The 25,701-nt window shown below is 41.3% G+C and overlaps 3 protein-coding genes across 3 annotated transcripts in view; 2 read left to right on the top strand and 1 right to left on the bottom strand.

The window, feature by feature from the left end:
- The first annotated feature begins 4 nt into the window (after nt 1-4).
- LOC118430019 (coatomer subunit beta'-like) lies at nt 5-15,990 on the top strand. The gene is made up of 20 exons (XM_035840711.1): nt 5-425; nt 915-935; nt 2,581-2,697; nt 3,050-3,136; nt 3,511-3,637; nt 4,758-4,906; nt 5,653-5,799; nt 6,248-6,347; nt 6,568-6,710; nt 6,921-7,020; nt 7,498-7,597; nt 7,939-8,049; nt 8,394-8,482; nt 8,632-8,738; nt 9,125-9,268; nt 9,838-9,968; nt 10,844-11,051; nt 11,388-11,498; nt 12,346-12,560; nt 15,879-15,990. The coding sequence occupies exons 1-20, from the start codon at nt 309-311 to the stop codon at nt 15,973-15,975; spliced, it is 2,421 nt and encodes an 806-aa protein (XP_035696604.1). The 5' UTR covers nt 5-308; the 3' UTR covers nt 15,976-15,990.
- A 141-nt stretch (nt 15,991-16,131) lies between these two features.
- Nucleotides 16,132-23,296, top strand: LOC118430861 (coatomer subunit beta'-like). Its single transcript, XM_035841895.1, has 7 exons — nt 16,132-16,138; nt 16,351-16,529; nt 16,972-17,040; nt 18,449-18,673; nt 21,151-21,210; nt 22,072-22,110; nt 22,662-23,296. Exons 1-7 carry the CDS (start codon nt 16,132-16,134, stop codon nt 22,752-22,754), a joined length of 672 nt encoding a protein of 223 aa, XP_035697788.1. The 3' UTR covers nt 22,755-23,296.
- An 82-nt stretch (nt 23,297-23,378) lies between these two features.
- Nucleotides 23,379-25,701, bottom strand: part of LOC118430860 (EEF1A lysine methyltransferase 4-like) — a 2,608-nt gene continuing 285 nt past the window's right edge. The window contains exons 2-3 of the mRNA XM_035841894.1: nt 24,605-24,888; nt 23,379-24,281 (exon numbers count right to left, since the gene is read on the bottom strand). Coding sequence (XP_035697787.1) covers nt 23,919-24,281; nt 24,605-24,888 — 647 coding nt within the window. The 3' untranslated portion in view covers nt 23,379-23,918. The remainder of the gene's footprint in view (nt 24,282-24,604; nt 24,889-25,701) is intronic.

Here is a 25,701-nt window from a genome sequence, read left to right as displayed (position 1 = left end):
CAAGACAGCCAAAGTTCTTGTGTTGCAAAATTTTTGTCCTCTTAATAATGAAATCTTCATCCAGCGAGATGAGGAGGGGTTACCATGCATGCCAACGACTCTGCAAGATTGTCCAATGAAATTACGCTAAATGACGTCAAATTGAAACACTGTGCTTTAACAAGTACTAAAACATTCTAAAAAGTCACTCTCTCCTTCCTTGAAATCTACAAAATACGATAGATACATGAAATATTACTAAATTTGTGCAAAACCCAACAAAAACACACGAGTCAAAAACGCGGAAGTTTTTCCTCCAGGAATCAAATATGGCGGCACCGAACTCTCGCACCGGTCACGTGACTGTGGGGCAGATCTCGCGGGAAGGTCCGAGATTTGCCACGTCTTTTCCTCCAACACGACAGCTCGGAGAGAACTTCAACATGGTGAGCGCACGTCTTCTTATTTCTCTCGTCTTGTGCAGCGTCTTAAGGGTTGTTATAGTCTGACGACGCATTGATAGCTGTAGAAGGATGCTATAAATGGTGTCCCAGATTTGTCAATGTCTCGGTTGATGGCAAAATGTAACGCGCCCGTTTGCTAGTTGCTGTGCCCCCCTCCCCACCTTTCGATACCCATAGTTTTTTGTGCGAACTTCTGCAAGTTCATGATCTTAAAAGAAGAACGGTTAAACGGGGGTTGTTGTCTTCTGTATGACTTCTTAAGGCTGTATGTATAGTTAGACCTGCCCAATGTCCTTTCGAATGTCTTTAAATTGGCAATACCATACCAGAAAATGAAAAAAAAAACTTGCATAGCAGTGGTGGCAAATTTTTCTAACAGCCCAGTTTCTCATGTATGAATTGAGTGTTTGATTTCTGAACCTGCGTGTTGACATGCTTTAAATGACGTTTGTGTTTTCTGTTCTATTTCAGCCTCTGCGACTTGATATCAAGGTGAGTTGATCACTACATGGGTCATGTTGCTTGAATTGTATAGTAGAGTTCTTCGGTAACACAATTGCATGTTTGTAGATCAGAAATCCATTAAAACATCATCAGTTGCACTGCAGCAGTCATGAATATATATAGTCTCTAGTATACAAGGTTAAGAAGAAACTCAACCTCAACAAGTCCATGGGACCAGACCAAATTCACCCCCGTGTCCTAAAAGAGCTTGCTGGAACGCTTGCTCCACCTCTGTACATTCTCTTTCAAAAGTCACTGAACGAGGGAGAGGTGCCAACAGACTGGAAAATTGGAAACATTACTCCACTCTTCAAGAAAGGCTGTAGAAAAACTCCAGGCAACTACAGACCCGTGTGTCTAACTTACGTGGTTGGCAAAGTTCTGGAGGGTATAATTAGGGACGAGATTATAAAACACATGAGAAGAAATGAACTTTTTACACGACAACAGCATGGGTTCCTCCCTGGAAGATCCACAGTAACACAAATCCTGGAATGTTTGGAAAGCTGGACGACCTGGCTAGACCAAGGTATACCTGTGGATGTAATCTACATGGATTTCCGCAAGGCCTTCGACTCAGTTCCCATACAAAGGCTTTTGAGGAAAGTAGAAAGTTATGGGATCAAGGGGAGCCTTCTCAAATGGATAGCCTCGTTTCTCGAAAATAGAAAACAAAGGGTGTGTGTCAACGATAGTCACTCACGGTGGTCGGAGGTACACAGTGGAGTCCCGCAAGGGAGTGTTCTCGGACCAGTGTTATTCACAATATTCGTGAATGATATGCCTAATGCAGTTACCTGTCACTTAAAATTGTTTGCGGACGACACAAAAATCTACCGAACAGTACCAAACAGGTGTGACTGTGAAACACTATCTGTATCTATATAGCCGGTATAACCGCCATTCGGCGTAACACACCAGCTGACTACAACAAGACCTGGACAGTCTGCAGTTATGGGCTTCAAGGTGGCAACTCCAATTTCACCCAGATAAATGCACCGTAATCAGAATTGGCGGGGGACACCCAGACTTCTCATACAAAATGAAAGACGAAGCAAATCCCTTGCCTCTGTCTCTAGAATTCACGGAGGAAGAGAAAGACCTCGGCATTATTGTAGACAAGGACCTGGGTTTTAACAAACACATTCTTACCATAACAAGGAAAGCAAATCAGATAATGGGACTGGTATGGAGAACATTTGAGTTTATGGACAAATGTATGTTTTTAACCCTGTACAAGTCTATCATCCGTCCTCATCTAGAGTATGGAGCAAGTGTATGGTCTCCTCACCTATGGTCACTGGCAATTGAAATTGAGAAAGTGCAAAAAAGGGCAAGTATCTTGAGTATTCCGAATTGAAGAGCAGGCCAAACTGGAGTGGATACTCCTACCGGACTGAAAAACTCTACTCTACTCTACTCTACTGTTAGATCCTCAAATGCCATGGGTTTGCACAAATAAGACAAAACAATCAATCCAGTTACTGTAGTAATAGTATCGCAAAGCCAAATAGATAAACCAAGTCTTGTACCTTTAAATGTTACACACCAGCTTTGTAGGCATGCTATAGTAGCCAGTTTCATTACATCAAATGACCTGTCACACATAACCCTGTTTATGCATTGCTTGCAGCGTAAGTTGTCGGCGCGGTCGGACCGTGTGAAGTGCGTTGACCTGCACCCCACGGAGCCATGGATGCTCGCGGCACTCTACAACGGCAACGTGCACGTCTGGAACGTCGAGTCACAGGTGAGAAACACAAGTTGTCACAACTCAGGCTTCTTTGTCTTATTGTAAACCATCTTAACACAGAAATTTGATAAGGCATCCTGTTTGATGCTACCTCAGGAGATACATGGATTGGTTAGGATATCATTGTGACAGTCCAGTGTACATTATACAGTGTGATAAACTCTGACATGGACTGATGGAGTAACATACTGCTTCCACTGTGGAGTTAGATATGCAGCATGTACTGGGTATTGTTATGTAACTTCCAGTTGATCTTTGCATGTTATTTGAAAATTGAATATGTTTCTTTAGAAGTGTTTTGCTTTATGATTGAAAGAGTTTTTGTTTATGTTTTCCTTTATTCCCCCAGCAACTGATCAAGTCATTCGAGTGCTGTGACCTGCCTGTCCGTGCCTCCAAGTTTGTCCCTCGTAAAAACTGGGTGGTGGCAGGATGTGTAAGTACTGTACATTGCTTATGTTTTATACAGTTTGATTATGTTTCCAAGTAAACTCTGATGTTAAATGGTTCAGAAGTAAAAGTACAAGGATAACTTATAGATAGTTTGCACAGTAATGTTTGTCATTATCAGTGATGTAGATGTAGTTTGTAGCCTTATGAAGCAATAGATTGATTTTCTTGCCCCCTGGCAGGGTCTATTGTAACTGCAGTTGTTTGTATGGTTTTAAGAAGTAGAGTAGATAAACATTGTCTCTAGCATCTTTGCTGAGGTTGTTTTCAATAACATTTCAATCATTTCTTTATATGCACAATTGAAGCACCTCCCAAAGAGTCAAGACAATAAGTGTCTGTCTCCTTCCCCCACTATAGGATGACATGCAGGTCCGAGTGTTTAACTACAACACACTGGAGAGAGTCCACATCTTCGAGGCCCACTCTGACTATGTCCGTTCCATCGCTGTCCACCCCACACAGCCATACCTGCTCACCAGCAGTGGTGGGTGCAAACAGTTTTATCATACATCAAGAAAGTTTGTTAGCTTATAGCTTTTAGCTCTATAAGTGGTGTCTATTACTTCTAAAACTTTTTTGGGGGGAGGGGGGGTGGCTGGAGTTTGTTTTGATTGGTGAATAGATGTACTGCACCAACTGTACTGTGACATTTTCTGTCCTAAGACTAAGAGCAAGTCCATTTTATTGTTGCTTACTGTTGTTGTTTACTGTTGTTGTTTACTCCAGATGACATGCTGATTAAGTGCTGGGACTGGGATAAGAAATGGGCCTGTTGTTGTTTACCACTGTTGTTTATTGTTGTTTACTGTTATTGTTCACTGCAGACGACATGCTGATTAAGTGCTGGGACTGGGATAAGAAATGGGCGTGTTGTTTACTACTGTTGTTGTTTACTATTGTTGTTTACTCCAGATGACATGCTGATTAAGTGCTGGGACTGGGATAAGAAATGGACGTGTTGTTTATTGTTGTTTACTGTTGTTGTTTACTCAGACGACATGCTGATTAAGTGCTGAGACTGGGATAAGAAATGGGCGTGTTGTTTATTGTTGTTTACTGTTGTTGTTTACTCAGACGACATGCTGATTAAGTGCTGAGACTGGGATAAGATGTGGGCGTGTTGTTTACTACTGTTGTTGTTTAATGTTGTTTACTCCAGACGACATGCTGATTAAGTGCTGGGACTGGGATGAGAAGTGGGCATGTTGTTGTTGTTTATTGTTGTTGTTTACTGCAGACGACATGCTGATTAAGTGCTGGAACTGTGTTAAGAAGTGGGCGTATTGTTTACTACTGTTGTTGTTTACTGTTGTTTACTCCAGACGACATCCAGATTAAGTGCTGGGACTGGGATAAGAAGTGGGCGTGTTGTTGTTTACTGTTGTTGTTTACTGTTGTTGTTTACTCCAGACGACATGCAGGTGCTGGGACTGGGATAAGAAGTGGTCGTGTGGTTGTTTACTACTGTTGTTGTTTATTGTTGTTTACTGTTGTTGTTGACTGTTGTTTACTCTAGACGACATGCTGATTAAGTGCTGGGACTGGGATAAGAAGTGGCTGTGTTGTTATTTGCTGTTGTTGTTTACTGTTGTTGTTTACTCCAGACGACATGCTGATCAAGTGCTGGGACTGGGATAAGAAGTGGGCGTGTATCCAGGTGTTTGAGGGCCACACCCACTACGTCATGCAGATAGTCATCAACCCAAAGGACAACAACCAGTTTGCCAGCGCATCTCTGGACAGGACGGTTAAGGTGAGGATTCAATTAGTCAATCACCAGGGCCTTTCTGGACAGGATGGTTAAGGCAAGGACACATACTTGCATGCTTAGTTGAGAAGCCAGTCAGTTGTTTTTTTACCAATCCATCCTCAGAGTCAGACAATTTGCAAGATGGTCAAAGGAAAGTGCACTGTAAATGCATTTAAGTTTGCAGAGATTTGATTTCGCAGTAGCAGGAAAAGGACTGTTTGCGGTGGTTTTAACTTTGCGGTAGCACCATGCACTGTAGTCTCTTACTGCCATGAAGAAATGTTCCCGGTGGTTTTAAGTTCGCGGTGAATTGGCAACACAAAAACTGGGAAATTAAACCACTGTGAAAATTTCTGCATTTAGAGTATTTGGACTTTGGGATCAAACATCCTGTTTTCTTGCAGGAAGAAAAACTCCAGTAGTCCATGATGAATGTCAGGTGTAACAGTCAATGTGCTCTGCTTCTGTGTCTGCCCCCCTTGGTTTAACAGGCACATCTACACTGCCAAAATTTTGACCCCCAGGTGTAGCAGCCAATTTTATCCCCTACCCTTACCTTCCCTCTCGCAGGTGTAACAGTCAATGTGATCCCCTCTCCTTATGTGTCCCCCGGGTGTGACAGGCAATGCCATGCTCTCAAATCTGACCCTCAGGTGAAGCTGCTACATTTGTGTAATTCTATCCCCTATCCTTATCTGTACCCTGTGTTTAACAGTAAATTTGATCCCCTCTCCTTATCTGACCCCCAGGTGTGGCAGCTTGGCTCGTCCGCCCCCAACTTTACCCTGGAAGGGCACGAGAAGGGGGTGAACTGCATCGACTACTACCACGGTGGGGACAAGCCTTACCTGGTCTCAGGGGCTGACGACAGACTGGTCAAGATATGGGACTATCAGGTGGGTGGTTCTACACAGAGATGTACAACTTATCAGCCTTCAAAACAAATGTCCACCACTATCTCCTTGCAGTTATTTCCAACTTTTTAGTTCATTGCTTTGAAGTGGTCTAATGACCTTGCTCTGAACAATCTTGTTATAAAAGATGGAGATAAGTGTTGAAAAAATGTAAACGGATGCAATATGCAATCCATTATGTTAGCCCTGATTTTATATATAGAATGCTCTTGAAACTTACTAGCTAATATGGATGATACTAATCTTCACATCTATCCATGAATGTATTAAAAGATATTTGAATTCTTTACCTGTAGGTCATTTTTCTTGACCCTCAGGTGTAACAGTAAATTTGATCCCAGCTGCTTATCTGTCCCCCAGGTGTGTTGTAATGTTGTCGTAATGTAATATATTGTAATTCCTTTATTCTATAATTCTCTCCCCCCCTCAGAACAAGACGTGTGTGCAGACCCTGGAGGGCCACGCCCAGAACATCTCCTCTGTCAGCTTCCACCCGGACCTGCCCATTATCATCACAGGGTCCGAGGATGGTAAATTTACTTTGAGCATTTATAGCCTTATAGTTACAACATCAGGGCTTGAAAAAGATTCAAACCTGGAGACAGTCCTGAACCAATAAAAAGGTAGAACTACTAGAAGAATACAAACATGCCCTGCAGTTTTTCATAATTACAAATACATTTTTTTGACAGCTTAGAGTAGTAGTCCTACTACAGTATTGCTAACAGAAATGTTCTGTTCCTTGTGTAGGAACTGTGCGTATCTGGCACGCGAGCACCTACCGCCTGGAGAGCACGTTGAACTACGGGCTGGAGCGGGTCTGGGCCATCGCTAACATGCGCGGCACCAACAACGTGGCACTGGGGTACGATGAGGGCAGCATTCTCATCAAGGTATGTAAAACCTCTGGATTAAAAACTGTTTTATTGAGGTCTCTTGAGATTTCAAAGAATACTAGCACAATAAATAAACTCTTTTTATACAAATAGAGCTTTATTTTCAATGACATTTCAGTGACAGTCTGGCACGTGAGTGATGCATATTAGATAAAATAATGAAGTTATGGTTTCAGTAGAAATTGTCATTTGTTATCCCTCTCCTAGTTGGGTCGTGAGGAGCCAGCCATGTCCATGGACGCCAACGGGAAAATCATCTGGGCAAAACACTCCGAGGTGCAGCAGGCCAACCTCAAGGCCATCGGAGGTGGGGAGAGTGATTTGTTTTACTTTATATTCACTTTTTAATAAATCAGGTTCTAGTGACCACCTAGGCTCTTACTAAACCTGCACTGATAGTATATACAAGTTGTATAGGCCATTGAGGGTGGGGAGAGCACTTTACTTAATCAAATATTATTGTATGTATGATAATGTAGCATTAGAAGTCATTAAGTGTGTAATTTTTTATTTGGCTTCTCCCTCTCTCCCGCACGGTATCTATGTTATTTTTAACTTTAGTTTCTGTAGTTTCTTATTATGTGCAAATAAATAAAAATCAAATCAAAATCAATTTCAGTGGTTAGAGGAGTGTCTGTAACTCTCACGAGTTTAAGTTCGTGAGTTTACGTTGTTGAAAACTTGATCCGTGTATACCTTTGTCAGTTTGTGTTGGAATATAGTTTAGCATTGTACTATTATCTTGAGTTACTCAGCCTCTAAATGGTACATTTGTATGTTGCAGATACTGAGATTAAGGATGGGGAACGGCTGCCTCTCGCCATCAAGGACATGGGCAGCTGTGAGGTGTACCCACAAACTATACAGCACAACCCTAACGGCAGGTGGGTACCACAAACAAACAAACAAATAAAGAAACATGGGCAGCTGTGAGGTGTACCCACAAACTATACAGCACAACCCGAACGGCAGGTGGGTAACACAAACAAACAAACAAATAAAGAAACACACAGTTTATTACACAGGGAAAAGCCAAAAACAAAGATACACATTCTTATAATATTTCTTAACTTACTGCCAAAGATATCCCTGCTATTGCATAGAGAAATCAAGAAGAAGTAGCTAAAAATATGACTTAATTTTTCTCTTCATGCTTTCCTTTTTCATGCATTCATGCTGAATGCTTGTTGTTGTTGACATATTGTTGTTGTTATTGTGTTTCCAGGTTTGTTGTTGTTTGTGGGGACGGAGAGTACATCATCTACACAGCCATGGCTCTGAGGAACAAAAGCTTCGGTTCCGCGCAGGAGTTCGTCTGGGCTCAGGACTCAAACGAGTAAGACTTTATCATTACCTGTGAAGTCCTTGTATATTTGACAACACCAAGTTACAGCCAGATTAAAGAAAACAATGCTCAATATTAAAACAGGGTCTAAGTCTGTACCATGGTACACACAGGTTCTGAGTGTGAGTATGTACTGTCAGATTTAAGTTTTCCTCCCTGCCCTCTGTTTTCAGTATAGACTCTTGCTTAGGTTTTAGATAATACATTGTATGTGAAAGAACCAAGGAACTGAATTGGTATGGTCTTACCAGTATATCAACAGATCATCTTGATAGGGGTATTATCAGTGTAGAGTTTTGCACCTCTCCATGCCCTGATGTACGATCTGTCTGCAGGTATGCTGTTCGGGAGAACTCCACTACTGTTAAACTCTTCAAAAACTTCAAGGAAAAGAAGTCCTTCAAGCCTGACTTTGGAGCAGAAGGTAAGAACAACATTAAAGTGTGCAGACTTAAGAGATGTATTTTTAAGAAGACTGCACAAAATATGCTGGCATATGGGATCTGCAATTAAATGGCTTTGACTGTATTAGATCCCATCTTATAGCCTGCAATATTGTCTGTTTTGTTGCAGGTATATTTGGAGGTTTCCTGTTGGGAGTAAAGTCCGCTAATGGACTGGCCTTCTACGACTGGGAAAACACCGACCTGGTCCGCAGGATCGAGATCACACCCAGACATGTGAGAAAAAAACCTTGCTCTGTCACTTTTTCAGCCTGCTATGGTACTGTTTGGTGTAAGATGGGTGGATGTTCTTCCACGATACCACTAAGATGAGTCATAAGAAGCTACGACATTTAGAAAACACATCTGGATGATTTGGATGCAAAGACTGAACTCAAGTTTATTTCAAACGTTTTCAAACAGTTTGAATGCCGCACCTAAGAACGGTCACTAACTTCGCTGTTTGACGTCAAATAGCCGTTCCCGTTCGCAGGTGCGGATGTCACACGACTGCAGTCTAAGAACACTAATCCACCCACAGTCCCTAAAATTCAATAATGCAACGCATTGTCATCCATTTAAAGCTTTCCTGTGATTTGATGAATCTCTGATTTTGTTTTTAGATCTTCTGGTCAGAGAACGGTGAGCTGGTGTGCATCACCACAGACGAGTCTTTCTTCATCCTGAGCTACTCCGCGGAGAGAGTCTCCAACGCCATGGCAACCAACGAGGGCGTCACGGAGGATGGCGTGGAGGATGCTTTTGATGTGAGTTATCAATGACTGTCTATTGTTGTAGGTCAAAAAGTAGTTACTCAAGCAACTGGATATGGTTTTGGAGTTGCTTGAGTAACTACTTTTTGGCGTATCTTATTACCTGGATGTCTAACCTACATTGACGTGTCTATTGTTGTCTTGTGGTGCATGTGATTTTTTAGAATAATAAAATTTTATGAAATCTTTGAATTTCCTTCAATGATTGTACATTTTGTAAGCAGCTCTTGTGGACCTATTTTTACGAGGCCCCTTGAAAATGAAAGTTTTTCATCACTGTGAAAATTAAGTACATTATTGATATTTTCATTACTATTAATCATACTAGCAATGCTTGAAAAGACATCTTTTAAGTGTTTTAAGAATTTTTATTTATCTAATCATTTGTAATTAAATTAGGATTCACATATACTTATTTACTTATCCTCTTCATGCCTGAGAATCTGAAAAAGGTCTGAATAAAATCAAGCAACAAAGGATAACTTTTTGGATGGAGTATAGCAGGGTGCATTTCTACAACCTCTGCTCCTGCTTCTCTGACACTGCTTGTCACGTGTGTGCAGGTGATAGGTGAGATCCAGGAGGTTGTTCGGACAGGCCTGTGGGTGGGAGACTGTTTCATCTACACCAACTCTGTCAACAGACTCAACTACTACGTGGGAGGGGAGATCGTCACCATCTCACACTTAGACAGGTAAGCTACGGGAAACACAGAGTGGTTGATCAGGACATGTTGTAAGGGATTGCGTATGTCATTTCAGATGGTGCTGCACAGGCTAGGGTTCTAGCCAGCCTGAAATTTTTTTCCGTCCCCTGGATTTTGAATGGAAATCCTGTTGAAGGCACGATGATCCAGGGGGATACAGGGCATGCTCCACAGGAAAATTTTGAAATCAGACCCCTTGAAATGCTATTTCCTTTATTTTGAGGGGCAAATTTTTCTGGTAGACTCACTCAGCTTGGTTCAGTCACTGGGGACAGACTTTTTGTATGTCCCTAGCGGCAAAATTCTGTCAAAGGCAAAAGGATGGATGCTGGCTTGAACCCTGGTGCTGGACTACATTCCCAAGCCCAATCGGCTGTACCTAGTAGACAAGGAGCTTTCCGTGGCAGCTACTCGTTGTTCCTGTCTGTGTTTTTCAATGATAATCAACTCTGTGCTGTTCCCTCTCAAGGACGATGTACCTACTCGGCTACATCCCCAAGGACAACCGGCTGTACCTAGGGGACAAGGAGCTGTCCGTGGACTCACTGTTCCTGTCTGTGTTTTGCTATCATAGTTAACTCTGTGCTGTTCCCTCTCTAGGACAATGTACCTGCTTGGCTACATTCCCGGCTGTACCTGGGGGACAAAGAGCTGTTCCTTCTCAGCTCCTCACTGTTCTTGTCTGCATTTTGCTATGATAATTAACTCTGTGCTGTTCCGCCTTTAGGACAATGTACCTGCTCGGTTACATTCCCAAGGACAACCGGCTGTACCTAGGGGACAAAGAGCTGTCCGTGGTCAGCTACTCTCTGCTGCTGTCTGTGTGTTTTCAATGATAATTAACTCTGCTGTTCCCTCTCAAGGACAATGTACCTTCTCGGCTACATTCCCAAGGACAACCGGCTGTACCTAGGAGACAAAGAGCTGTCCGTGGTCAGCTACTCTCTGCTGCTGTCCGTACTGGAGTACCAGACAGCTGTGATGAGGAGAGACTTTGACACAGCAGACAAGGTGCTGCCCACCATCCCTAAGGAACAGCGCACACGTGTTGCTCACTTCTTAGAGAAACAGGTCGGTAATCAGTCTTGCGAAGAAAGATTTGTGTTGTGCGACGTCTGTGTAGCGCGATTAGATCAGGCTATGTTGCTCTTGGTGTGCAGTTTTTTGCAGTTACCTCTTATTGCAATCTGTTCTCATCACACTGAATAGATGCTGTCTTGTATTTCTAAACTTTTTGTTGATATTCAACTGTGAACTTAAATCCCTGTGAATACATCTTTTCAGCTTTTACTGTGAAATAAAGTCCATTATCTTGAATCAGCTTACAGTGCATTTTTTACTTTGACTTTGACTTTTTTTGAATCCACAGTACATTTTTTGATTTTGTGGAATTGTTTCCCTGTGTAGGGATTTAAGCCGCAGGCCCTGGTGGTGACCTGTGACCCCGAGCACAAGTTTGAGCTGGCTCTGCAGCTGGGGGAGCTCAACACAGCATATGAACTGGCACAGGAGGCACAGGTATGTGTTATCGATATGTCACCCCTGGTAAAATAAACAGACAAACAAACAAACCTTAAACCTTAACACAGCGTACGAACTGGCACAGGAGGCACAGGTAATGAAAGGGTGCATTTTGTCATTGTCTCATCATCAGTCACTGGGTTCTGCATCTATAGTCTTTGGAAAGTCCTATAGCTGCATTCAGTCTCTAATAGTGCAATGGAGGCACTTTTGTTGTCATCAGAAAATGTCATCTTTCTCTTGCCATTAGAGTGGACGAAGTAGTAGATTTTATACCTGTGTCCTTTCAAATCTGCCAAGATCCAAGAGGGAAATGCATCTGTCCACATACACAGACCAGTCCCCTCCACTGCTGTTGCAAAATGTCACAGTTTTATTTAGTCTATCGTTTTTTTTCTCCATTCAGGAAATGGACACAGACATATCTAAAAAAACAACAACACTCAGTAATATTCCGGTTTTGGCTCTGCCAGTAACATTCAACTGTTGGTAAAAGTAATTCCGAAGCAAAGTTGAATTGAAGTTGATTTCCAAACTAATTATCAGTACTCAAAGTTTTGACTGTCCGACTGCAGTCTTTGTCAGAGAATGAGCCATAATTTGTGTAATACTTTGTGCAATACAGTGGAAGCCAGTTAATTGCACATCGGATAAAAGCACACTTCTGTTAACTGCACGGTATCCCAGAATCCCAAACCGGTGCGGCCCAGCTAGATAACTTCGCATTATTGCACCAGCCGGATAATTGCAACAAATTCACTGGCAAATGGGCCGTACAATGAAGCGGCTTCTACTGTATTACAAAGTACAATACATGTTATTTATATGACAATGTTCTCCTCAGCATGAGCAGAAGTGGAAGCAGCTAGCGGAGCTGGCCACGTCCAAGTGTCAGTTCTCTCTGGCGCAGGAGTGTCTGCACCACGCACAGGACTTCGGCGGGCTGTTGCTACTGGCAACCTCGTCCGGGAATGCCGGCATGGTGGAAAAGCTGGCGAAGAGCGCCGAGACCGCAGGAAAGAACAACGTGGCCTTCATGTCGTACCTGCTGCAGGGAAAGTAAGAATGGAAAAATGATTGTTTTCTTTTTCTCCACACAACATAAATGAAATCTGTTTGGACTCTTGAAATTATTGCGCATCAGTAAGAAATGTCAACTAGAAAGGCCGACATTTGCTTGGGTGCAAATACAGCATATTTCAGCCATACCCATTCCCATACAACATTGGACTGTTCCAAGTCACCCCTGCGCAAAAATGGAACATTTTAACAGTAACTTATCCCCAAAAGGAAACTAATATTGTAAATTGATTCCAGGTCAAAACGGAGCTTGGCCAATATGCCCCGGCCCATTTGGAAGAATATACACTTTCAGTTTCACAGGAGCCCCTATGCATAACGAATTGGTTATTAGAATCGCGGCAGCTTCTCTTATTCAAAAAGTGAAAAAAAAGCATCGCACCTTCCATTCAGAAAATATTCATCATGAAATTACATAAAGCCATTCAACAATTTCCACTACAACAACTAGGTCTAAGTACCGTTATTAGCTCCTTTTGAACTAGAAGTACCTACATTTGCTCTTTCCAGTACAGGGAGAGAAATGTTGCCACTATAGACATATGGCCACTATAGAAAAAATGCTGATCTATTGACGAAGAGCAATAAGTTACACATAATTTAAGTACTGATCTTTATTCATTTAAAAATTGCACATGTAAGCCAATTGTTTAGATTTACAGTTTAAATGATTATGACGAGAAATTTTGATGAGAAAATAATCATTTTCGCCACTGTCAAACCTACGTATCAAAACTAAACGCAAACTGGCCAATTTTCCCGCGTTTTCCGCCAAGTTACATTTTATCAATTGTCTCAACTAACCCAAGGACTAACCCCTCCCAAAGTCAACTCTGTCAAAAATGATGGGTATCGCCATGCGGAATGTTGGTTAATTCAACGTCAAAGACTTGTATTCTAACGTTCAATGCATGCGTACCGTCCGCTACCGCTCAAATGACCCTGTCTGAACTCCAAATCCTCGCAAACTACAATTTAAACGGGGCACAGGGTGACATATGGCCACTGTAAGGCTGTAATATGCACGTGTTTTTGTCTGTATATACGGCATTGGAAGCCAGCTTATGAATATCAATTAGCATTCGCCTTCTCGGCGCTGATTGGCTGGCTCTTTAAATTCAATTAACTCTCCCCAAAGCGCAGGCTGCCGCAGGCGTGTGGGGTCATTGGAGTTCACGTACGGGAGGAGGCCGAAAAAAATCCAATTTCCCCTCAGAAAAGTACTGAAATAAAACATTTTAAAGTAGTTTATGCCAAAAATTTTACATGGATCATTTTACCAACTATCTAATGCCTATCTACACCAACTTTCAGGCCATTCCATTGTAAGACCAGGTACAGTGGGCCAAAATATACCGTTTTGGTCAAAACATTACCTTTAAACCTCAATAAAATCATTTTAGAGGCAGATATGAAAAAAACTAAACGCAAACTGGCCAATTTTCCCGCGTTTTCCGCCAAGTAACATTTACTCGATTGTCTCAACTAACCCTACCAAATTCAACTCTGCCGAAAATGATTGATATTGCCATGCGAAATTTTGGTTAATTCAACAACAAAGACTTGTATTCTAACGTTCAATGCATGCGTACCGTCTGCTACCGCTCAAATGTCCCTGTCTGAACTCCAAATCCTCGCAAACTACAATTTCAAACTGGGCACAGGGTGACATAGAAGCCAGCTTACGAATATTAATTAGCATTCGCCTTCTCGGCGCTGATTGGCTGGCTCTTTAAATTCAATTAACTCTCCCCAAAGCGCAGGCTGCCGCAGGTGTGGGGGGTCTCTGGAGTTCAAGGCAGGAGGCCGAAAGAAAACCAATTTCACCTAAAAAAAGTGCTGAAATTAAGCATTTTAAAGTAGTTTATGACAAAAATTTTACTTGGATCATTTTACCAACTATCTTATGCCTATCTATACCAAATTTCAGGCCATTCCATTGTAATACCAGGTACAGTGGGCCAAAATATACCGTTTTGGTCAAAACATTACCTTTTAAACCTCAATAAAATCATTTTAGAGGCAGATATGAAAAAAAAACTAAACGCAAACTGGCCAATTTTCCCGCGTTTTCCACCAAGAAACATTTACTCGATTGTCTCAACTAAACCTACCAAATTCAACTCTGCCGAAAATGATTGATATTGCCATGCGAAATTTTGGTTAATTCAGCAACAAAGACTTGTATTCTAACGTTCAATGCATGCGTACCGTCTGCTGCCGCTCAAATGTCCCTGTCTGAACTCAAAATCCTCGCAAACTATAGTTTTAAACCGGTGACCGGGCACAATGTGACATATGGCCACTGTAAGGCTGTAATATGCATGTGTTTCTGTCTGTATATACGGCATTGGAAGCCAGCTTATGAATATTAATTAGCATTCGCCTTCTCGGTGCTGATTGGCTGGCTCTTTAAATTCAATTAACTCTCCCCAAAGTGCAGGCTGCCGCAGGTGTGTGGGGTCACTGGAGTTCAAGGCAGGAGGCCGAAAAAGAAACAATTTCACCTCAAAAAAGTGCTAAAATTAAGCATTTTAAAGTAGTTTATGACAAAAATTTTACTTGGATCATTTTACCAACTATCTAATGCCTATCTATACCAAATTTCAGGCCATTCCATTGTAAGACCAGGGTACAGGGGCCAAAACATACCGTTTTGGTCAAAACGTGACCTTTAATCCTCAATAAAATCATTTAAGAGGCAGATATGAAAAAAATGAGAAAAAGGCATCAAGGTATTGGCCCACTCTACCCTTGTGCCAAATTTCAGGTCATTCGGTCCAGGAATGGCGGAGATGAATCACTTTGAAGATTTGACAGGAGAAAGAAAGAAAGAAAGAAAGAAAGAAAGAAACATTACGAATACAATATATTTCACCATACTATGTATGGCTGAAATATAATAATTAAGTCACTGTGTAGAAAACTGACATTAATTGTGGAACATTCATGTACAATGAAAGTTGCAGAGGTGTTGAATGTATAATCCATGATTCACTGATTGAAAACTTTCAAAGTCATTGTTTTATACAGAACATTTGCATTTGCCTTAATTTTTACCTGCTTTTTTTCCCCAAGTGAATTGTGTCAATTAAAAGAATTTTTTGTATGTGTTCATTGGTTCTATTAAAATTCCTTGTAGAAGGTTTAAACAACACAAATAGATTGGATGCAAATTTTTTCACTGTGCAGGCACTGCCTTTTCATTACTTCAGTTACAACATTTTGTTGTAATATCTTTGCTGGTATGAAGACTGTTCAACTAGCTGACTCGTGTTTCCCCTTTCTCCCTCCCAGACTTGAGGACTGCCTGGAGCTTCTAATAAAGACCGATCGTCTGCCCGAGGCAGCTTTCCTCGCTCGCACATACCTGCCTAGTCAAGTCTCAAGGTAATGTCTATATGTTTGTTTGGTTGCTTGCTTGTTGTTTTTTGTTTTAGAGCCCCAGGGCCAATTGAAAACCACCTTTGCAGTGATCTGTGTATCCTGGTAAAACTCATCTGTTGTCTGATTGTAAAAATTTGCTGTTTCAACTTGACAGCATGGATTGATGTGGGGTTGGCTATTTTTTCCAGTGTAAAATTTGATGTTAAAGCAAAATCCTTAGTTTCTCCCAGACGGATCCCTTTCTCTCCCTACTCACTGAATTGTCAAGTTTCAAAAAGAAGGTCTAGCCAAGACCGACCACAGTCTCACAATTATTGTAGTCAGACATGTACAGATGATATTCTTGTCCCTTTGTTTTTTTAATGATTTTTGTAAAACAGAGTTGTACAGCTGTGGAAGGAAGGCCTGGCCAAGACCAACCCCAAAGCGGCAGACTCGCTAGCGGACCCCACTCAGTATGAGAACCTGTTCCCGGGCCTGCGGGAGGCGTTCGACACCGAGGTGTACGTCAAGGCACAAAGACAGGAGCTCAAACCAGCCGCAGCTTACCCCACCATTCCTGTAAGTACTTGTTTAATGTATGTTACTCCTGTTGACATGCTCTGCGAATTATGTTTCTCTGTTAAACCGAGGTGTGAGTGTGTGAGTGTTTCTAGATCTCTCTTTTTCTCTGTCTATTTCTATCTCGGTCTTGCTCCCCCTCTATCTATCTATCTATCTCTGTCTCTCTGTGTCTGTTTCTTTCTCTGTCTTTCTAACTTTCTCTGCCTCCCTCTCTCTCTGTCTCATTGTCTGTTGCTCTTCCTCTGTTTCTCCCTGCCTTTCTCTCCCTCTCTGTTTTTCTCTTTCTCCCTTTGTTTTACTCCCCCCTCTCTTTTGTCTCCCTCTCTCTCTCCATTCCATTCTACTTTTTACTGTTCAAGACCACATGCTCTATTTCCAGACCTTTTGCCATCATCTCTGATTACAGGTCACCAGCTAACATGGCTTTGTTTTCTTCCAGATGAACTTTGAAAGAAATCTAACAGAAGAAGTCCAGCAGGCCAAGGAGTCGGGAACATTTGGACAGACAGTGAGTTTTAAGATTCAGACAGATCTTAGAAAGAGGACTTCAAAGCCTTGCTCTAATTGCACACCTTCTCAAAGCTGTATGACTCTTGATCAAAAAAGGCCTTTGAACACAACCACAGAGTTAGTATCTAGCCAATTTTTCAGTGACTGTCACTTTTGTCAGGACAGTGATATCTCATTCTACTTGGCACTGCATCTTGATTTCAACTCTGGTTGTTTACAAAGAATTTTGTGGGTAATTTAAGTAGAAACCTCATGAAACTATTCACAACTGTATGACTCTTGTCTCTTATGTTTATGTTGATTCAGATTCCCCTTAGCTTAACCTATTTCTTGTAGTACTTAGACCCACTCTATTACAAACTGTTTTGTGTCTATCCGTTTGCCTCACTGATATTGTAAGGAATTATGTTGTATCGACAGAGTTAACAATTTTACAAGATTTTATAGTTATATAAGTTATGATCTTGATTTTTCTGGAGACTTTCCCTGGGGACAGTTCTGTCCCAAAGCCGCCCACACCAGACGTCCAGCCCCAAATGACCTTGGCTGGAGGTGACCTTGACCTTGACCCCTTCCTGGAGCCCCCCGCCCCCAGCAGCGATGACCTCTCCTGGGATCATTACGAGGAAGAGGTCGATCGATTAAAATTAAAAATTGTGTTCAACATACCGCATCTAACGTCATGTGTCCCCCATTTCTCAAATAAACTGGTCCAAGGCATACCGCTTTCTAATGGCATGACCAATGGATGGAAGCCTTGATAGGGGGTGCTAATAAAGAAGATCCATACAAAAGACAAACATGCTTTTCCAGAACCTAATCCCTAACATACGAAGCAACAGCAAGCGCCACGATTATTACTTATGAGTCAGCTTCCTTAAGTTTGAGTCAGTTTGACGAGATGATTTTAATGCACGGAGAGTTACAACAGTCTGATCAGACAATAATTTTTGTGGAAAAGTGAACTCATTTTTCTAATGCTCCAGTTTTAATAGACCCAGTGTTATTTGCTGCCTTCTGCAACAAGTTACACAGCATTAAGTATGAAAGCCATCCTCCCCCGTATTCACTTTTAAGCATGATGATGACTACCATTTTAAAAAACAGTTGCAAACTTAAGTGTGCTGCACCCTCCATCTTGTGACAGCATGCAGAATGTGTTTTCCAGTCCTTTACATTCCTTATGTTTAACAGTGTACATCATGTACCGTTTTCTGTTTGTGACTTCCACCCCACCCAGCGTTGTCCTGTTTTGACGTCATTTGCTGCTTTGCTTATTTTCAAAAACTGATGCTTTTGTGTATTTTTCCTTTTATCATGAATTTTCCCATTTCATTTCTTGATATTGTTTTCTTTTATTTTCCGTTCGTATTTTGACCCTTTTTTTGTCCCGATGTTTTGTAAAGCTGGTTGAAGATGACGCGGGCTCGGCAGAAATTGAACAGACCACACAAAAAGAACCCGAGCCAGAAATTCCACAGCAGCAAACTGAGGTCACCGCCCCCGAGGTCAGTGCCCCTGAAGTCGTTACTCCCAAGGTCGTTGACCCCAAACCCGCGCCCCCGGTCCCACAGGTAGAAGAAGACTTGCCTTGGGATGATGATGATGATGATGATGGTTTCGTCATGGAGGTTTTTACCTTTTGTGAACTTGACTAATGCTGGGAGAGGGGCTACAGAGCTGTAGACAAAACTTAGTTTGGGCAAACTCGTCTGGACTTTCGGGTGAAACTTACTAAAAGGAAACAGCTGATACATGATCAACTCTGTTCCAGCAATTTTTAAGAAAAAGGAAGGTTTTATATCTGGCTTCCAGTAAGAATTTATTTGTCACTTAAAACAATTGTCAGAAAATTTAAAGGAATGGTCATTGCCAAAGTTCTCTTTGAATAAAGGAGTCATTCAGCTGTTTCAATTTTAGCCTAAACTCATTTCTTGCAGTGAAACCACCAACATATGCCAAGATAATATCATATAGCTCTGCTCCACCCTTCCCACTCTACCGACAAATGAACCCTTCCCTTCCCCCCTTCCCCTCACTCAAGGCAGTTGAAAAGTGGCAGGTGTGGTCCAGCTCTAGTCTTAGATAGAGTTTTTGCAAAACTTGCATGTGTGTAACAGTGCTGGGTATGAGGTTGAATATGCGCTAGATGTATCGGATCCTTTCACAGAGATCCACACTATCCTGTACCAAATGTCCCAGTCGAGGTAAAAATTTCTATCCTCGCATTTGAAACCTCTCTTTTTCCTCTCATGTAAATACAGATTATCTGCTTGAGAGGTAAAAGAGACTCGGCAGCTATAATAGGTTTGGATAACAGGCTAAGAGTTATAGAAATTGGTCACAACAGGGTACATTGTAGGCCCTGGCAATGAAATCAGATGAGATGTTTGAGGGTTTAATAGGTATGTTCCCTTGTCCATTTTGTACCCTGTAAAAGAGTACATGTAGTTGTGGCCAATTTCTATTACTTTTTGGCTTGATTGTGAGGTCTGGCAGAAACCAGAGATCCACCATTGTACGTTCAAGCCAAGTGATATCTAGTGGATGCTGGTGGCATTTAATTTAGTGGAGTTTGTTTGGAGGAATGTGCTATTCTAGTTGGTTTTCAGTACCTCCCATACAGGCCTCTTCCAAACTAGTGCAAACCACACCCTTTACACACTACACCCAACTACTAACTACATGTACTACTACTACTACTACACTCAGCACAAAAAGTTTGGAATATCAACTTCGGTTGATCATATTTATGTTATTTCTGCATCAATTTCAATATATTATGTATCTATAGAAAGCTTGCATGATTTTCTTTCCAATGGTATCAAACTCATTATCATTGTTAACTCATGGCGCATACACTAGGCCTGCTAACGTGAGTGGGTCACAAAAAAAAAGTGCCCAAATTCCTCCGTTTCTGTTCAAAACTGTATCGTCCGGTTCAACCACTGTTATGGCCGCGGCAATGATTCAATCAATCCTTTTATCCCCTAACGTTTGGTATACAGAACATCCAAGTTTCTTTTTAGCATATCTAAGTAGAGTATTTTATGAGTGCAAATTCATGGAACGAGCACCAGGCCCGCTTACGTACAGGGGGTCCTAAAGATAAAGTGCCAAAATTACCCTACGAAAGTCAATCACTCCATTCTGCTCATTTTCTTCCGTCAGTATTGACTTGTGAATGAAGGCAAGTTGAATAAACAGGACATGTCAATCAAAGCTACTGTTACTCTTTATTCAAGCAAAAATCTGAACCATGACAAGAGGTGATCAATCGAGTGCTAGCCATAAGCCCACGGAAGGAAGGCTATTCCACTCTAAGACTGTGCTCAAGCATCCAATGATCCTTGCTCTGTGTGGACTGGTGTTGTAATCTTGCAGAATGGCATTTGGTCCAACATTGAAGCGGTAGAATGTTGCTACTGGATGGAGGATGGTGTCCCTATATGTCACCACATTAATTTGCCTGGCATGATGACGAGTCTTGTTTACTCTATGGTGGTTATACCGCCCCACACCATGACGCTGCCTCCACCACCAAATGCCGAAAGTTACTCTTGCCTTGTCAGCGTGCGGTTCTCCTTGCCGCATCCACGCTTTGATTCTGCCAACCAACTATCAAAAGGGCAGATGAACTCTACTCAAGTGTACTAAAACCTTGTATGTTTCGTATACAAAATGTGAGGTGAAAAGAGGATTGATTGAACCAGTGACACAGGCGCCAATAACAACAGGACAATGCAGTGTTGAACAGAAGTAGGGGAATTTGGGCACTTTTTTTTCGTGACCCACTCACATAAGCAGGCCTTGTGCTCGTTTTATGTGTTTACAATCATAATAAGTTTGAGACCATAGGAAAGAAAATCACATAAGCTTTCTATTGATATATAATACATTGAAATTGATGCATAAATAACGGAAATATGATATACCAAAGTTGATATTCCAAACTTTTTGTGCCGAGTGTAGTTAGTAAGAAGGAAGTATGGGAGAAGCAGAAAACCAGCTGAGATGGTATATGTACCTGGAATACAGGATTTGGGCTATGGTTTCTCCCCACACAATAATTACCACATGATGTGTAACGGTTGTTTCCTTGTTACAGCCCGCCAGTGGAGATGCATTTCCTGCAGCAGCAGCGCCCCCTACACAGCAGGAAGCAAAGGTAGGTACTGCAGCTACCTGTAACACGTGTTTGGTACTGTCACATCTGCAGTGGTTTCTGTGGTGTGTTGATGTATGTACTGCTGCCTTAATGTACTGCTTTTCTAACAAACTAAACCAAAACATTGTTTCAGCCATTTGAATGCATGGATTGTCTAACTTTATACCTGTGTGTGATTTTAGATCTCATTACATTGACACTTCAGACAGCTTATATTATAAAGGGCAAGAAATATGCTTTCGTCTTGTGTTTCAAATACAAGCATTTCTGTTTAACAACTGCATTATTTAGTTTGATGTTTCTGAAGTCACATTTGATATTAAAAGCTTTCTAAAACACATTTCTTTTCCTCAAAACTGTTGTACTACTCCTTTGCACACAAATTTATGCAAATCAACTTGCTATGTCAAGACCTACTGTCCTTCTGCAGTTCTGAAAATTCACCTGTGCCAATTTTCATCTATGATAGCATGTTGTAAAAATGTTTGTGTCTTCATCAAACCAGTTTCACTGTTAACTAAACACAAATATATGGTGTTCATCCATCGTCCCTACCATCATATATTAACCTTTCCCCCTACTAATTCACTGGTGCATACATGTACATGAACCCTTGGTGTTCCATGTTCCATCCTTGCCCATAATCTGTATGTTTTCAACACTTTCATTTTACCCTTTGACTGTTCCTAGTTGGCAATCATAAAGTGATTTCCAACCCTGTTTCTCATACATTGTAATTGTTGGTAAAAGGCACGTTTCAACTAACACCCTCCTACCCCATCACTAAACCAGGCCAACATTTCATGAAGTATTGAGAGAGTTTCACAATTCATAGTTGCTTCTGTTGCCCAACTTTTACAGGGGCCGGCCCCCACTAACTCTAGCAGGAAAGACTCACTGGTCAGTATTTACTCACAAGTTTTCAAACGTCTTAAGACATTTTCCTTACAGTAAAACTTACGAGGTCACTGAAATAAGGAGAATACCAAGGTTGTTGTTTGAAAACTTGTGTTTGTGAGATGGAAGTTTTGTCTGTTTTCCAAAGTCCCCCAAATGTGCTTTTGTTACAGTTCATACCAACAAGTTTATATTAATATATTTTGGTTACATTTATCAAACCATGACCTGTGAAAGAGCCACAACAAGTTTTTACATACACCCATATGAATCATATATACTAGTATGCAGAAAAAAACTGATCAATCTGTTGCAGATAGTTTCTTTTGTTGTCTTTTTTATGTTGATTTACCATTGCTTAGTTTGTGTATCTGTATTTCTGCCGTACTCATTTTGATTTGCTTTGCATATCATTAATGCTTTTGCATGATATGTACATGTATTTGCTGGTTGTTATTTTCTTGTACTGTTGTAGTAATCATCCCAACTTGTGACTTTGCAAATTCTAATTTATTTTGAGCAATCTTGTGACCTTGACTGCCCTTGTGTTGCAGGACCTTGACCTTGACCTGGATAACCTTGAGCTGGATGAGAACATTGACACCAGCGACATCAACCTGGACGACGACTTGTTAAAGGACGATTAACTTCAATAACCCCCATATTGTACAGTGGTATCATCCAAATATATTCTAGCAGCAGGTAGTCATGGAGTAGTCCATTCAGATGCAGGGCGGTGAAGGGTAGAAAACTGAAAATAGATCAGTTAATGTAGATTGCCTTGGAAGGGTAGCAAAAAATTATGTCAGTGCTAGAAAAATGTACACGAAAGTTCCAATGTACTATTAATGTCAAAGGATCATCTCAATATCTCACAAATGTTGTTTTGGCAATGTGCTGCAATCCGTGCAGTGAATATACAGTAAGTGCTGACATACAATAAACATGGATAAATAGACTAAGTCTACAATAATGTATTGAATCCCAATTACATGTATACGTCAAAGGCATTATGGCTTGATAGGCCAAATGCCTAGCATTTTTAGTTCAGTCACATCTATGTTTCCATACAGTTTCTGTATATGGCAAGGCCTTTTGTATCGTTATATGATGTCAATGGAACCTATATTGAGAAGTCTTGCAGAGATCTTCACATAAACTTGTGAGAATAAAACAGTATGGACAACTACTGTCATGTTCTTCACTTGAGTTGATTGCACTGAATGTAAGCTTTAAGAGGTAAGATAGCTATAGGAAATTTTCCCTTTTTGAAAAATAATTATGGAATGGTCTGACAACATGTCAAAATCAGTTGTACAAAATATGAACATTAGCTATTTTGCATAAGGTCAATTCATGGTCTCTCCAGTGACAAAGAGAATATACAAGGTTGATGTATTTGACATCAACAATGTGTCTTATAAGCCCACTTTGGCTGCGCTAGTTAAAGCACAAGACACGCAAATGAATTTTCATTCATGTAGTAAGTAACAGTTACTCCCATAAGGGGACAAAATTTAGAAACAGTCTGACATTTTTGACAGCATTTGCTGTCTTTGTCAGGGACTGCACCAGAATCAGTAGTGTTACCATTTCTGAATTACCATTTCTGAATTTTGTCTTCACTAGTTGATTGAGTAACTGTTACCTTGTGTATTTTATTACCTGGATGTCTAACCATCATTGATGCCTCAGCCCTTTTTGCTCTTAAGAATTTCTGACAAAATAGATTTATGTACTTATAACAGACACAAGATAGTAAATAACTAATTGGCTCTTCAAGGAAACAGTAGTTAAAATCAAATATGCTGTCAGGAGGTTGTAAGTGAAGCTCCTGTCATTGTACTTGTCGGTAACTTCTCTGAGTTACTCAAGTGAGAAGACGAGGGGGAGATGTCTATCCTTCTCAAGAAGTCCTCATCATGATCAGAGTCTGACAGATACACATGTTCCACCGCTGGTGGGTGGAAGAACCTGTGTGCCTGGTCTCTCTGTTGCTGGGTTAGCGTCCCGCCACGCTCCATGGTGTAGAAGAAGAAGTGAAAACAGTCTCCAAACTTGTCTGTCCGTATGGACCAGCCGTAAACGTCGTTAGCGTACAGGGGCGTCCGGAAGTGGGGCTGGGCGAAACTGATGGAGATGAAGCGACCTCCAGGGCACAGGACTCGCGATACCTGGCATGGGTTAACAAAGATAAATGTAAAATATCACAAAATAGCAAACCTTACAGACTGTATTTATCAAGTTTTGTGTTGACCTCAAAGACACCTTGTCATACAGACAATATTTTAATACCATGCTTCTCTAAGCATGCCAAATATTTAATAAGTTAACAACTCATGCAATTCCCTTGTTAGTATCAAAGTTCAGATGCAAAACCCATCTACATGTTGTAATTCACATTTTGATAGAAACATTAAGTTGATTAACAAATTTTTGACTTGGCTTTCTACTATTTAATGCTGTATCCATAATAGAGAAAATGAAAGGAAAGTACCTCTTGTAACACTTGATGACAGAATTGAGCCGTTTCCTTGGAAACAGTCCAGGGGCTTTTCTCCGCCACCATGAAGGCGTCCAGCGTGCCTTTCTCCAGGACAACGTCGAACATTCCGTCCGAGAAGGTCAGCTGTCGTGCATCCATCTCGAGCCAGGTCATGGTGGACATGTCGGCATGTTTGTGTGCCATACGGCGGATACAGGCGGAGGAGTAGTCGATGTTTGTGATGTGATGGAAGCCGTCGCGGTACATGTCTGCACTCAAGGGGCTGTTACCACAACCTGTGGAATGGGAGGCAGTAGTAAGTAGAAGTAGTATCCAGTAGGGGTGGGTACCGGTATCGTACCGGTACAAAACCGTTTTTTTCTTATTTGACTGGTCCGGAAAAACTGGACCTGAAAAAATTTGACGGACCTATTAGAAAATGAACAGAGTATATGATCAGGAATTGAAGCGTTGGGGGGTGGGGGCTTACCGGCCGAAGAAAATAACAAGGGTGAAGTAGAGTTAAGTTTATAGTCATTTCTACGATGAAAGCTCCTTGTTTCTACTAAGTTTTACAATCAATCGTACAAAGGCAGTTAGTCTTGCAGGATTTCAAAATGCCAGTGGGAGTCAAATTCTTAGTACTCCACCAAACATAATGCTTTGTAGCGAAATGGACCGTTGTTTTGAGTATCGTCCATTCACATATGTTTTCACATAATGAATCAGGTCCAGGTTCAGTATCAGACCTGATCCTCTGGACCTGAACAGTACCTGGACCTGAATTTTCTGTACCGGTACCCACCCCTACTAGCCTAGTATCCAGTATTTTATTATACTGTTGCTGGAGTCCCTGGCAAAGGGGTGGGTAGCAGTCGGCTAGTCTTCACACCTGTGGAATTGGGCCAATGATAAAATGTTGTAAAAGTACTAAAAAGTTGATCTCTTATTGATGTCATGGTGCCTGTCTCACTTTAGACTTAAGAGTGTCATATATAGCCGGCATTTAAGTTATATGAACGTCGCCTGGCGTTTTCAACCCACATTGCAGGTTTGTAGACCTTGGCGTTTTGTCTCTTTTAATACCTCGTCATACTGTGTGATCTATG

Source organism: Branchiostoma floridae, chromosome 14 (assembly GCF_000003815.2).
Source record: "Branchiostoma floridae strain S238N-H82 chromosome 14, Bfl_VNyyK, whole genome shotgun sequence".
Taxonomy (NCBI): domain Eukaryota; kingdom Metazoa; phylum Chordata; class Leptocardii; order Amphioxiformes; family Branchiostomatidae; genus Branchiostoma; species Branchiostoma floridae.
Note: the sequence above shows the minus strand (reverse complement) of the source record. Positions and strands in the feature narration are given on the sequence as shown.